The sequence below is a fragment of the Osmerus eperlanus genome, chromosome 8 (genome assembly GCF_963692335.1).
Source record: "Osmerus eperlanus chromosome 8, fOsmEpe2.1, whole genome shotgun sequence".
In the NCBI taxonomy this organism is placed as follows: Eukaryota; Metazoa; Chordata; class Actinopteri; order Osmeriformes; family Osmeridae; genus Osmerus; species Osmerus eperlanus.
The window spans coordinates 8,898,671-8,913,670 of NC_085025.1; the positions used below are offsets into that span (position 1 = coordinate 8,898,671).

Sequence of the window (15,000 nt, forward strand, 5' to 3'; positions counted from 1 at the left end):
TGCTACTTTAGTGGTCTGAAGAAGCACACACACACACACATTAACACAGACACACACATTAACACACACAAACACACATACACACACAACACCCATACACACAAAGCAACTTAACATTTAAAATCTCTCCAGTTAAAGATTCATACATATATTAACAAGCTTTCTAGTCTTGAGCAGACCTCAAGTAGAACCTAATCAATTCAGATGGTTCTATGGTGTTTACATAATATGCTAATTCTGCAGTTGATTCACAGCTTCACATCCCCGTCCTGATTGCTTAGGTGTGTACCATTTGCATATGGACCAGGAGGAGAATACTGCCAGTTGAGATGAGGTCACCTCGACTCCTCAAAACTATTGAAGTAACTGGGGAAGTATGATCTAATCCTTCAATGAGTGCCGTATCGATCAAAATGAACTAAATTGTGTCTGAATCTCTCAAACAACTACAGGTGATATACTGTCATTTATCTCCTCCTCGGAGTGGAGCTCTGGGTCCCTACATCAGACAGCTCACCTCTCTCTGATGTAGGCACACAGATACGCACATCGGTTTGCATGTACGTACGCATGCACACAGAACCACGCACATACAGACATACACACACACACCCACACACACATACGCACAAATACATAGCGACAAACAGAATGGCACAATGAAGCAGAATAAAGGAAGGCTTCAGAGACTTGAGGTGAGGTGAGCGAGGACTACAGAGAAATATGTCTGTAGAACCAAGCTGACTAAACGCACCCAAGACGTCAGCCTTGTTCAACCTTCACAGTCTCGAAAAGCTGTGTGTGTGTGTTTGAGGGTGTGTTTGTGTGTGTGTGTGTGTGTGTCTGAGTCACACTCTCCTCCACATCCTTCTGTTTAACACAGCAACCCTGTCCCCAGCAAGTTTCCACCCCCCGCCATACCCCCACCTCCCTCCCCCTACCATGATGCCGACGCGCCCCCAACCGGCCCCTCCTCCTGCCCCTCCTCCTGCCCCCCCCTGCCCCTCCTCCTGCCCCCCCCTCCTGTCCCTCCTCCTGTCCCCCTTCCTGCCCCTCCTCCTGCCCCCCTTCCTGCCCCTCCTCCTGCCCCCCACACCCACCCTGCTCAGCAGCTCATCCATCTCGGTCACCAGGCTGCCCAGGTTACTGTCGGCCAGGAGCAGCAGCCTCTCTGGAGCCCTCTGGGGGGACAGCATGTGCTGGAGGGGGGGGAGAGAGGTGAGAGAGGAGAGAGAGAGAGAGAGAGAGAGAGAGAGAGAGAGAGAGAGAGGGGGAGAGGGAGAGAGAGGGAGAGATAGAGTGAAGAGGAAGAGGGAGAGGAGAGGGAGAGGAGAGGGAGAGAGAGAGAGAGAGAGAGAGAGAGAGAGAGAGAGAGAGAGAGAGAGAGAGAGAGAGAGAGAGAGAGAGAGAGAGAGAGAGAGAGAGAGAGAGAGAGAGAGAGAGAGAGAGAGAGAGGGAAGAAGCAGTTAGAGTTTGGCACTCAGCCCAGAGGTCATATACTGTTTAAATCACCACATAAACCACAGCAATGTGTGTGTATGTGTGTGTGTTTGAGCATCAGTGGTCTTTATCTAACTGTCCACCTCAGTGCTTCATCAGTCTGTTGCCAGCAGGGCCTCTGCCAATTCTCCTAACAGCCTGCTACCTGTCTCTCTACCTGTCTCTCTACCTGTTTCTCTGTCTATCTGTCTCTGTCTACTTGTCCCTCTGTCTTACTGTCTCTCTACCTGTCTCTCTGTCCAGCTGTCTCTACCTGTCTCTCTGTCTGTCTTTCTGTCTCTATCTCCATCTCTCTCTCCCTCCATGAGAGTGTGTTAGTGGTGTTACTGGTGTGTGCTTTTACCTTCAGTTCTTCAGTCATGTTCTCAAAGCGGTAGAGCACCTTGTACGGAGGTGGAAGGGGCGTGGTCAGGTTGACATTGTCCATGATGCGCAGGAGTCTGTCCATATCGCTGATCAGCACCCCGCTGCAGTCGTCATCACAGGCTGCAACACACAGGTTTGTTTTACTGTCCTAGTGAGGACTGACAATTTACTCCAGCTCTAAAGCATCCTATCCCTAATCCCTGAGCCCTAACACTAATCTTAACCCTAACCCTAATGTCATTCTAACTCTAACAATAATTATAACCCAAACACTACACCCCCTAAAATCCCCTAGAAATTGCACTGCTTGTTCACAACCCCAAGTTGTGAGGCCCAAGAAAATGTGCAATTTTTCTTAGTTTACAATCCTTGTAGTTGAACTGGACCAGATACACACACACTTAAAAAACACACAGGCATATGCACACGCAAACACAACCAGATACACACAGTTAGTAACCAGCAGGCTAATGACTCCAATCAAAACCATTACAGATCGTGTTCAAAAGTACCCACTGGAGTGTATGCATCTGTGTGTGTGTGTTTGTGTGTCTGTGACAGTCTCTCTATGGAGCATCCCAGTCCTGAGGCAAGGACACCAGCTGAGGTTAGAGGTGAACCAGAGGGGCCCGTTTGTGTGTGTGTTAGGATGGGAAAAGGGGTATATACAGTACAGTGCTGATGGAGGCGGTGATGGAGGGAAGGGGTTGCCCCCCCCCCATTTCCTCCTCTCCCCAGGTTTTAGAACCCTGGAGTTTCTAAGCTGGTTTGAGATTAAACAGCAGAGGAACACTGAGGGGGAGGGAGGGTGGGATGGCTACGGTGTGTGTGTGTGTGTGTGTGTGTGTGGGGGGGGGGGGTAACTGAAGCGTGAAATTCAACACAGAGTGTGAAACGGCTTTTGGCAGGCCATTATGAGTGTTCGACATGCCACCAGCAATGAAAAGGAAATTCTCACACAGTAACAAAGCACACTATCAAATCACACACACACAAACTATCAAAGCATGCACACACACACACACACACACAGTAAAAACCAACAGTTAAACCAACAACCCATGTGTGGATTTATTTGCCATGTACTTAATATTTCTCTTCAATTTAATATCCAGGAAAATTACAGGAGAAATTAAAATGTCTGAGAAAAAAATAGATGCTCTCCTTTATGGTCCAGCTGTTGATGGCAGCTAACTGGCAACACACACACACGTACACGCAAACCCACCAACACACACACACGTACACGCAAACCCACCAACACACACACACGTACACGCAAACCCACCAACACACACACACGTACACGCAAACCCACCAACACACACACACGTACACGCAAACCTACCAACACACACACACGTACACGCAAACCCACCAACACACACACACGTACACGCAAACCCACCAACACACACACACGTACACGCAAACCCACCAACACACACACACGTACACGCAAACCCACCAACACACACACACGTACACGCAAACCCACCAACACACACACACGTACACGCAAACCCACCAACACACACGTACACGCAAACCCACCAACACACACACACACGTACACGCAAACCCACCAACACACACACACGTACACGCAAACCCACCAACACACACACACGTACACGCAAACCCACCAACACACACACACGTACACGCAAACCCACCAACACACACACACGTACACGCAAACCCACCAACACACACACACGTACACGCAAACCCACCAACACACACACACGTACACGCAAACCCACCAACACACACACACGTACACGCAAACCCACCAACACACACGTACACGCAAACCCACCAACACACACACACGTACACGCAAACCCACCAACACACACACACGTACACGCAAACCCACCAACACACACACACATACACACACAACCTCCAAACACATACACACGCTGATGAAACTCACAAGCACATGCACACATAGCTTGACCCTGCACACAATCACACGAGTAGAGATCAGCCAATCAGGTACCGTCCTCAGATGTCTGGAGATAACCAATCACCTGAGAGCACAGGGTGTTCTGATAGCGCTTGTCCTATGGGAACACTAACATGGATGAGTCCCATTGATACACATCATTATAGATTAAAAAAAAGACAAATTAATAAACGTACAAAATATGAACAATTCAAAAACATGTATTAAACACACAATTAAACCCTTCTGTTGTGTGAATGGGTGAAAAACAGCACCATATTAATATAGAGTCATATAATGTACCGATGCACGTTAGCCACCAATGACTTTGATCTCAAGGAATCAAAGAACAGGAGAAAGAGGCTGTTATTACCTCAGAAACAGTCTGAACACTGACACCAGCGGTTGACATGGTGCTCGATGAGTGTATGTATGCACTGTGAGTGTGTGTGTGTGTTAGTGGTACCAGGGTTACGTACACACGATGCCGGCAGGCCCACACACATGCTTCTCCATGCAGATCTCGCAGCTCCGCCCCCTGATGCCGGGACGACAGCGACACTGGCCACTGATTGGGTCGCACGGCTGTGGCCACGCCCCCCAGGGGTCACACTTACACTCCTCGCACTTGCCACCAGGGGCACGCGGGTCGCCGTGGTAACCTGTGGAGCACCTGGGAAAGAGAGGAAACCAGAATTGAAGGATGGATGAAGGTTTAGTGGAGAATGGATGAAGGTAAGTAAAACAATGGATGAATGTTATGTGAAGGATGGATGAAGGTTAGTTGGAGGCTGGATGAAGGCTAGTTAGTTGAGGTGAGCTGGAGGACTGTGTCAGTGTGATGGGGTGTCCTACCTCTCACAGTATTGGCCTGCATAGCCCTCTGGGCAGGATGTACACTGGTAGTCAGAGAAGCCCTTGGCCACACAGGTAGGGCTGAAACTGAGACAGAGTTGCTTCAGCACGCAGAGACACTCCAAACACATTTACACTGACCAGCTCATCATATAGGATCTGTTCAAGGTCATCTGTGTGAGGGTGTCAAGTTTGAAGACACAAATTGTGTTTCACTGAGTGCAGCCTACGCTTTCGTACTCTGCATTATCATGCCCCAAATAGTCAAACCAACTGTTTGTTGTATTGAACTGACTGCTGAGTTGGTGGGTTTGGGGTTTAAAGTGTATGTTTGTTTTTGCATCTCACTTGTTCTCAGGGTTGGTGAGGGGGCAGGCACAGGGTTTGCAGTCGTCATGACGACCACGGACGATGCCATAGTAACCAGCAGAGCAGCGTTCACATCTGTCCCCCTCAGTGTTGTGTTGGCAGTTCTGATTGGACAATACACACATCAGTCACAGCCTGGTTACTCACTATATGTGTACACACACATCATTATGGAGATATACACAACTCACACACACAAAAATACACAATCACACTGATACACATTTACCCACACATGTACAGTATACAGACAGACATGCACACACAAGTACACATGCTGTTTGAGCAGAGCAGAGTGAGAGTTGGTGGTAGGAACTTCAATCAGAGAGACGTGTTGGATCAGTGATGCACGCCCCTCCCAGTTCCAATAACTTCCTGTGTACCTCATTTACACAAATTACACCCAACAAACTCATTTAACATTTTCAATTTGCCAGTGTGCTGAAATGCTAATGATATTGTTATTACCTTCCATGCAAATGAAGGGGGATTGGTTTAACTCTAGGTTCACAGCCCCGAGACACAATAACCAGAATTAACTTGGAAAGGGGGAGAGGAGGGGGAAGAAAGGGAGAGGAGGGGAGAGAAGAGGAGAGGAGAGGGAGAGAGAGCAGAGGGGAGGAGAGAGGAGGAGAGGAACTGAGAGATAAGATGCGGGGTGTTGTTCTAAAACATGACTTTGTGAGGAAGAGAGAGAGTTAGAGGGGAGGAGAGGCGAGAGAGATTCATATATAAGACAGGTATATCCTGTACATGATCAAGGGAAGCTTGTTCTCAGAGGGTTTAGAGAGTAGCTCTCTAATTAGACATGCGCACATGCATATACTCTCATTAGATACTGACCTGAGCTGCATTGGGCACTGTGCCAGCCACGGCTGAGTGGGTGTGGGTGTGTGTGTGGTACACCCCCCCCCCCCCCCCCCCACATCCCCCGCAGGCAAAACAACTGTATAGAAGCCTCCTCCTTCTTAAGTAGGAGGTACTATACTTGTAAATGGCCCCAGCCCCCCATCCCCGATACCCCCCCAGGTCTTACCTGGCACACAGAGGTCTCAGGGTCACAGGAGTCACTGTGCTGGTTGCACTGGCACTGCACGCAGCTCCCTATCCCTGCCCTGGAGGCCGGGCCGCCTGGACGCACAGACAGACGGTAGAACCCTGATCCACACTCCTGGGAGACACACGCACACACACGCACACACACACACGCACATAGTTAAATGTTATCCCCCAACCACAGTTACCGAGGCAGAGCTATGCACACACGCACATCTTTAACTTCCCCAAACACACTTTTTCCGACATACGCCATGGCAGAGCCACGCACACACACATTCACATCCACATCCACAGATAGACCATGCAAGCACGCATGCACACACGCACGCACACACACACAGACATTCCTCTGGAGTTCTAACAAGACACACTCACTCAGAATTAATCGGGTCAATTTTCTCCACCATCTGTTGAGACTAGCACGTTAAACGGCTGTTTAAAAATACTTTATTAACAGCAAGGCAGCTTCACATAACTGCCATCTGTCTGCCAAGCCAACACACGCATACACACACACACACTCTAAACCTCCCCGCTCACACCACAAATGTTCTAGCCCACACACACCAACACACACACACACACCTACACACATTTACATTTAGAAAAAGCCAACAAAGTAAAGTACTTTACATTTAGCAGACGCTCTTATCCAGAGCGACTTACAGTAAGTACAGGGACATTCCCCCGAGGCAAGTAAGGTGAAGTGCCTTGCCCAAGGACACAACGTCATTTGGCACGGCCGGGAATCGAACTGGCAACCTTCAGATTACTAGTCCGATTCCCTAACCGCTCAGCCACCTGACTTTGTGCGTGTACCTGATGTAGCTCAGTAGTGTGTGCGTGTATCTGGTGTGTAGCATAGCTGTAGAACTCAGTGTGTGTAACAGAGGCATATCTAGCTGCTGCAGTGCTGTACCTCACAGGAGAGTCCAGAGTAGCCCCGGGGACAGTCACACTTCTCTATCTGGAACGCTCTCTCACTCTCCACCGACAGTCTGCCCTCTTCCGCCACCTCCAGGGAAATCTCAGAGATCCTGGGGAGAGGGTGGGAAAGCCAGGGTCAGAGAGGGTCAGAGAGTCTGGAGTTTTGGAGGGTGGGTCAGGGTGTGTCAGTCAGGTAGAACCATGACTCCCTGCGACAAGCTGTGTTCGGCGTCTCCAGACCTGCTGTGTCTCATGGCGCTCCCGTGGGAGGCCTTGATCAGCACGTAGTCCACGAAGAAGAGAACGTCCATGAAGTCCTCCCGCGTCATCGCCTTCTGGTTCTCATGCTTCCATTCATGCTGAAAAACAAACCACACGTTACAAAACACACACATAGGAAACCCCTCACAACATAAACATCATACATGGGAAACATTTAGGTTTTAGCACACATGCATGGGAAACCAACACGTAAAAAATACCATCATATACACACTGGCTACAACATTGTATGTGTTTAAAATACACATATAAAATGTATTCATACATTTCATAATGCTTGAATCGCACATTGTCATACAAGGCGGATTAAAATACTCACCTCAGTCATGTCAATCTCATGGCGGGTGAGTTGACCAATCTGGAGGCCTGGAACGTGACGTGTCATCACCTTGTCCCTGCTAGCCCCTCCCCTTATGATCACCTGGGGGGCGTAGGAGGCAGGGCCTGTCTCATCGCGAGCCTCATAGTAGATGGCATACTTCAGCTTCCCTCCGTAAACTGTGATCTGCAGGAAGACAACAGCCAATCAAAATACTGAACCAAGGTGTCAGGTGCCAATGGCAAACAATGACATTAGGGCACTAGCCAATTACAGTGCTGAACCAGATAACCATAGCACCACAGCAGGTCTGGTGTTCGCTTGGAGCTGGCGTTAGCCCGCTAAGCTGAAGCCTGGCCAGGTTATTTACTGACCATGGAGCCCTGGAACTGCTTGGGAAGTCTCCAGTAGTAGGGTTCCGCTAGGTCCTTTGTGACCAGGTCAGCGTGGGCCAGAATCTCCGGGTGCTGGAAGGTGACCCCGCGGCGTGTCTCCGCCTGGTTGGTCTTGTCCACCAGGGGGAGCTCCGTCTGCTCCGGCCTCAGAGTCAGCTACAGAGAGGGCTGTTGTCATTACCTCAACAGGGGTGTGTGTGTGTGTGTGTGAGAGAGAGAGAGAGAGAGAGAGAGAGAGAGAGAGAGAGAGAGAGAGAGAGAGAGAGAGAGAGAGAGAGAGAGAGAGAGAGAGAGAGAGAGAGAGAGAGAGAGAGAGAGAGAGAGAGAGAGAGAGGGGGGAGCCACAAGGCATCACACAACCATTTATTGGTCAAATGTTGTGTTTGTATCTAAGTGTGTATGGAAGGTCTCATTTCGGAGTGTGGGGAGTGTGTGGGAGGTGGGTGAGTGTGGGTGTGTGTGTTTGTTTGTGTGTGGGTGTGTGTATGAGTGTGTGGGTAGGGTGTGTGTGTATGTGTGTGAATGTGTCTGTCTTCTATTCTAAGTCTAAACCCACAGTAAATCATCAGAGAAGTTATTGGCTCAGAGAAGGCCTGCTCCCACAGGCTCAACACTCAGCCACTCATGAAATTATACACAGACCTCATCACCTCATAGAAGGACTCGGATAGGCTGAGACAGAGGCCAAGAGGCGCTTGATTGGGCTAAATGCAGGAAGTCTGTAAGAGTGGTCTCATTGTTGACTGGCTCAGAGGCCCTGGTGCCTCTCTCAGATGTAAATACCCAGAAACACCCACGCCTGGGCTCAGTGAGGGAGCTTGGGGGCCTACTGTGTGAGTGTGTGTGTATGTGTGAACGTGTGTGTATGTGTGTATGTGTGTGTGTGTGTGTATGTGTGTACGTGTGTGCCCCTCACCTCTCTGTGCAATCTCACGACTCAGTGGCTCAGAGAAAATCTGCCTCTTTCCAATAAATGGAGGAGAGGATTCACTCTCTCTGTTTTTCTCTCTCCCTCTCTTTCTCACATCTCCCCCTCTCTTTCTCTCCCTCCTTCTTTTTCTCACTCACTCTTAATTCCTTCCAGCAAACGGACTTTCTGTCAGTCCGTCAGCAGCCAGCCCGGTCGCCATGGTCACGGCCTGTATTATTAGTCGCTGCTGCTCTCTGACAGGAAGTGCTTATTAAAAGCAAACAGCTCTGGTACAATCCTACACCCTCAGTTTACTGTTACCCCAATATGCTCGGCTCAGAGTGTGTGTGTGGCAGAGTGTGTGTGTGTGTTAGAGTTGGTGTGCGCATGCATGCATGTGTTTGTTTGATTTGACTCACCCACATGCGTATGAGGCCCTGGGCCTCAGTGCAGGTTCTGGACAGGCCGTAGCAGTAGCACTGGCTGCACCCCAGGGGGTTCCTGGAACTCAAACCAAACGTCCCCTTCTTGCAGGTGTCACACCTCAGCCCCTCAACGTTGGGCTGCAGGGGGAAACACACACACAGGTTCATGTACAGAGGGGGGGTTTGAACCTGGGACCTCTAGATCTGCATTCCATTCACTCCCATTCAAAATCTTGCCATCCCTAACCCCTAACACTAACACTAATTCAAACCCTAGCCAAACATCCTGTACAAAGAAACCTAGAAATAGCACTTGAAGTTGAGGGGCCCAAGAACATTTCAATGTTTTCCTACTTCTATATCCTTGGTCTTACTACTGGTCCCCATAACGGTGGTTAAACAAGACCGTACACTTGCACACACACTCGGTTAGTAGGGCAGTGGAGACCTGCAGTATCATCTACTAATCACCTGAGCAGATATGAAATCAACAACAAACCAACAGTTTGAGTGAGAGTGTGTGTGTGTGTTTCCAGAGGGTGCCTCTCTGTACATACTCAGTATTGATCAAAGCACAGGGCTGACAGGTCACATGATCTAACAGGAGAGAGCTGCTGAGGAGGGGAGGCATATTAATGACATGTCACCGAAGACAGTAACACATCTTAGTGTGTGTGTGCCTGCAAGTGTGTGTGTGTGTGTGTGATGTCACAAAGAGTGTCTGATAAAGTTAGGCCTGGTGACAGCTATGATCATAGACCAGCAGAGCAAAGAAAAGCAACATTCGCTCATGCTATCTGATGCTTCCCACACACATACGCGTACACAAGCACGCCAGGTTAAAGCACAGCTGTAGGTACCTACACCCACCCCCCTCCTATCAATACAAGATGCTGATTCTAGTAAAACCCAGAACACTTAAAGCTAACTCTTCTTTATTGCAAATAAACCCTATCTCTGGAAGACTATGCTGATAGTTTATTACAATGTGTTTATATACATAGAGTCCTCTTTCTTAGGCAGGTTTCCAGACGGTCTAACTATTTGTGGGTCTGGCTGGGTGAAGTACAAACATGGCATCTAACAACACTGTACTGTATTATGTCTCTCCAATAAAAAGGAAAAAATCTCATTTTAAAAATAAATAAATATACATCTATAGATATATATATATATATCTGCTCTCTGTAGTGAAGGTTTCTGGTAGGGCAGCAGGACATTTATTCAGCTGCTTCTTTGTGGTTAATAATACTAGTTACTGTATAACTCATCTGAGTTCCATTTGTGTGTGTGTGAGAGAGAGTGTATGTGTGGTTCAGATCTAGGCTCCGCACAGTTAATGAGTGTTGTCACGTCTTGTCGTTGGCCTGTATGACAGCCTGTCACCATGTCACACACACAGGCCCTCTCTCGCTCGCTTGCACACTCTGTACGCCCTCCCACACTCCACACTTATTTCTATCTTTCACTCCCCCCCCCCCCCACACACACACACACACAGACAGACACCAACTATTAGAACCCTATAACACACACACACATCGTTTATTAGAACAGTATGACATGCACACACATACAGTACACACAGACACACACACACACAGACAGACAGAATGCCCATCTCTCACTCCCACACACTCTCTGGGAAGGCAGGCTGGGTGGAAGTTGGCAGACTGGAAGAGTGGCAGACAGGGCGTGTAGGGAAACAGCCCACACACACGCACGCACACTCTACCCTCTCCTCCACCAACATAGCAAACTATGATAAACACCCTCTCCTACCAACACTCTATGATTCAGTCAGGAGAGCAGACTGTTCACAGCTCCAGCCGCTAGTTAGACCAGCCTGACATTTAACCAGTCTGCCGTCCTGCTTCTGAAATACGTGTTGATTGGTGACTAAGAAGGAAGGCTAGTTAGAAAATACGGTCGCCCACGACACGATCCTGGAACTTGAAGTACAACTGAGCTCAGAAACTGTGTGGTTCTATCATTAGATGCAGATGACGTGCATGTGGTCCAGGGGTCCGACCCGGAGCACCTCTGTGGGAGTTCTCACAGCAGGCGGTGTTAGCGACTCTGAAACAAATTCTGCAACAAATTCTTCTCTATGGGTCACTGGTTAACTAAGGCTCTACATCCTTGTTAGTGTTGAACTGTATCTACAGTGCGTCAGTGGGACCATCATGCCATGTTGGTTACTGGTTACCTTGCAGCTGCACTGCCCCGAGCGGTCGGCGCAGGCACACACCCCCCGGTCAGCGTCACATGTCTGGTCGTCAGAGCCAGCCACCTCGCAAGTGCACGCAATGCACTGTGGGAAGTCCCGGTGGCCCAGCTTGCACTCGTTGCACTTCTCTCCGTAGAAGTTGTCCCTGCAGATGCAGCAGCCTGTGTTGGGGTTGCACTGCTGGGTCTCAGAGCCCACCACGTTACAGCCACATGTCTGGGGGAAGGACCAGTACCTCAAGTCAATCAATCAAACATGACAGATATTGAATTAACCAACAAATATACAGTAAAGTTTGGACACATAAATGTGTCCAAACTTTTGACTGGTACTGTATAACTGACTGCCAATGATCAATATTTCAAGCAATGCATCAATACCTTAACTAGTTCATCACTGCAAGAGGGGTGACTTTCAACCTTACACACCAATCTGAGATGAGGACGTAACTGAATACATGCCTGTTTCAAACCCAGTCCTCTGTTTCAAACCCAGTCCACTATTTCTAGTATTTCTACTGTTTTCTGATGTTAGTCTCTATACCTCTGGTCTACAATGTTCCACAACCATTGTAATGATAAAGACTCCAAATTTTTTGAAATTTTTGAAATTGAAAAAGCACATAACTTTGAAATTTCATTTCAAAGTTATGTGCTTTATCAAGGCTTAGTGTCGAGACATCTGTCTGAAAGTCTTCAATGGTGATGTAGACAGAACAAACACTGGATCAAACAGTAGACTGACAGATGTGTGTAGAGCGGAGAGGAGAGGAGGAGAGGAGGGGAGAGGAAAGTAAAGTAGAGGAGGGGAACATTTAGAAGATGAGGGTAGGAGAAGAGGAGATGAGAGGGGAGAGAAGAGGAGAGGATACTTTTTAAAAATGACAAATACAAATGTTAAAAGACCGAAAGACTGAAGGGGACAGGAAGATCAGAGGAGCTTTAGATGAAGGTGTGTTTGAAGGGGAGGAACAGAGAGAAAGAGGACAAGAGAGTAAGAGAGAGAGAGAGAGAGAGAGAGAGAGAGAGAGAGAGAGAGAGAGAGAGAGAGAGAGAGAGAGAGAGAGAGAGAGAGAGAGAGAAAAGAAGCAAAGAGAGAAATAGACAGAGGACAGAGAAAGTAAGTAAGCAAGAGAAAGAGAGAAATGCCAGAAGTACCTTGCAGCCATCCATGATGTCATGTCCCCAGTGGTTGGGGGCACACTTGTCACACCTCTCTCCTATGGTGTTGGGGGGGCAGATGCACTGGCCTGTGTTGGCATCACAGTTGTTCCCTACATGGGTGCACTGGCAGGCTGGGGGGGGACACTTACACTGTAACACTAAGTAACACCAAAAGGCAGGAAATGCATTCTTATGATTATAATACTGGAGATTTGCCTTCTGGTATACACTATATAAATAAAGTTTGATTTATTGACATAAATCAGGTTTTACACGTCTCTTTTGAAGGATAGTGCTTCTCTATGACAAAATGAACATGTATGGCAGTGTTCCGGTGGAGCGTTAACCTGTATAAGAGTGTTCAGGTGTGTGTGTTAACACGTGTTCACAGTGTTCAGGTGATTCACAAAGTCTTACGTGTGCACCCTCCCTCCTGGAAGTTAAAGTGGCCAGGGGAACAGCGGTCACACTTGGGCCCCCCCACGCCAGGCTGACAGCGACACTGGCCCCCCTCATCACAGTCGAAGGACTTGGAGCCAAAGGAGTTACAGTGACAAGGTATGCAGCTGCCGGAAGCCTGGAGGCCATGGGTCTGGGTCTGGGGGGAGGGGCAAGAGAGGGGGGGTTACAACACTAAATGAATGGTTCGGGGAGGGTTAGTTATGACAATAATACTAAAGATTTCTTTGTTTAGCAGACGGTTTTATCCAGATGTGTACCCGGGCTCTATTGATCTGTTTTACCACTGAGACATCCATAAGGTGTACAGAGACAAAACAGGAGAACACAGCACGACAGCACAGACAGCACAACAACACACACAGCATGACAAGCACGTATACACACAACGCACATCGGTTACATTGTTACCAGAAGGGTTGAAGGAGCTACAGAGAGAGGCGGCTATATACATTACCATTCCACATACTGAGGGAGAAAGAGAGATAGATAGAGCGAGAGAGAGAGAGAGAGAGAGAGGGAGGGAGGGAGATAGATAGAGAGAGAGAGAGAGAGAGAGAGAGAGAGAGAGAGAGAGAGAGGGAGCAGGGAGAAACAGATGGTGTGATAGAAACAGAGGAGTGTGATTATATTGGAGCCGTCTGCTGCTCTCCTATTCATTATTCCGTTCTCAGATGGGAAGATGGAGGGAGAGACGGAGGAAGGGATGGAGGGATGGAGGGAGTTCTGGGTGTTTTTCCTCGAACAGAGAGGGAGTGAAGAAGTTATTTTCTCCCAGGGAACGAGGGAGGTGGCGGGGGGGGGGGGCAGGGCAGGGCAGTTGGAGTTATTCTTGTTTCATCTAAAAGTGGAGACCAGGGGGGGTCAACAGGAAAGATGCGTAGAGAGTTTCATATGGGGGGGGGCATATTTTCATAACCCCCCCTCCACACACACACACACACACACACACACCCTCCTCCTCACCACTTTCTGAAAGTCCAAACAGACTCTCTGAGTCCAGTCTAACCAATGGGAGGCCTGCTGGAGTCCTGACATAATCTATGTGTCCCATGCCAGCCAATCAGCAGGGGCCTGTCCTCTAACATCATCAAGCTGTTTTGGAGGGGGCGGGTTGACAGGGGTGGTGCATGATTGACAGCTGGCTTCCTATATGAGCAGCTGCCAGGTGCTGAACTGCAGATGACAGGTGTGCTTGAGTGTGCGTGTTTGTGTTCTTGCGTGTGTACGTGCGTGTATGTGTGTGTTTGTTTGTGTATATGAGCGAAGTGGCCGACAGCATGACCACACTCTCCAGTGCAATGCCACCACCGGAAAGTTCATGAACCACGCGTGCTTCTCTCTCGCCCACCTCTCCAGTCTGGTCTGAAACTCTTTCCTGTTCTACCCTGCTAAGAAGTTCAACTGAACAGTGCTGTTAAGACTGCAGTCTTAATGAAACTACATTAAACAGGGACTCCATATGGTGTTTCTGTAGCAGCTCTATAATGGCCATTCCTGCTCCTCACACAACAGAGTGTGTGTGTTTGTGTGGGAGGGGGGGGGGGTCTGGGTGTGAATACAGGGGGGGTTATGTGTGTATACGGGGGGGCGTTGTGTGTGTGTTTGTGTGTGTGTGCGGGTTGTTTGTGTAGGTTTGTTTTGAGTGTGCGTGTTTGTGTGAACTATAGTGGCTAAGCACTACCTACTGCTACAGAGCTCTGTAAGACTCAGTCACCCTTCAACTCTCTAGACAGAGCTAGCCGAGCCAAGAGAACTCCAGAGAAAGGAGGATTTAATTACTGTCT

The 15,000-nt window shown here is 48.7% G+C and overlaps 1 protein-coding gene across 1 annotated transcript in view; it reads right to left on the bottom strand.

The window, feature by feature from the left end:
* The window catches only part of lama2 (laminin, alpha 2), a 78,693-nt gene that overhangs the window by 18,669 nt on the left and 45,024 nt on the right, over positions 1-15,000 (bottom strand). The window contains 14 exon segments of the mRNA XM_062468089.1: positions 1,097-1,199; positions 1,844-1,986; positions 4,300-4,493; positions 4,676-4,762; positions 5,024-5,148; positions 6,081-6,215; positions 7,023-7,140; positions 7,271-7,389; positions 7,632-7,817; positions 8,006-8,182; positions 9,356-9,499; positions 11,571-11,807; positions 12,749-12,885; positions 13,172-13,352. Of these exon segments, the coding sequence (XP_062324073.1) occupies positions 1,097-1,199; positions 1,844-1,986; positions 4,300-4,493; positions 4,676-4,762; positions 5,024-5,148; positions 6,081-6,215; positions 7,023-7,140; positions 7,271-7,389; positions 7,632-7,817; positions 8,006-8,182; positions 9,356-9,499; positions 11,571-11,807; positions 12,749-12,885; positions 13,172-13,352 (2,086 nt within the window).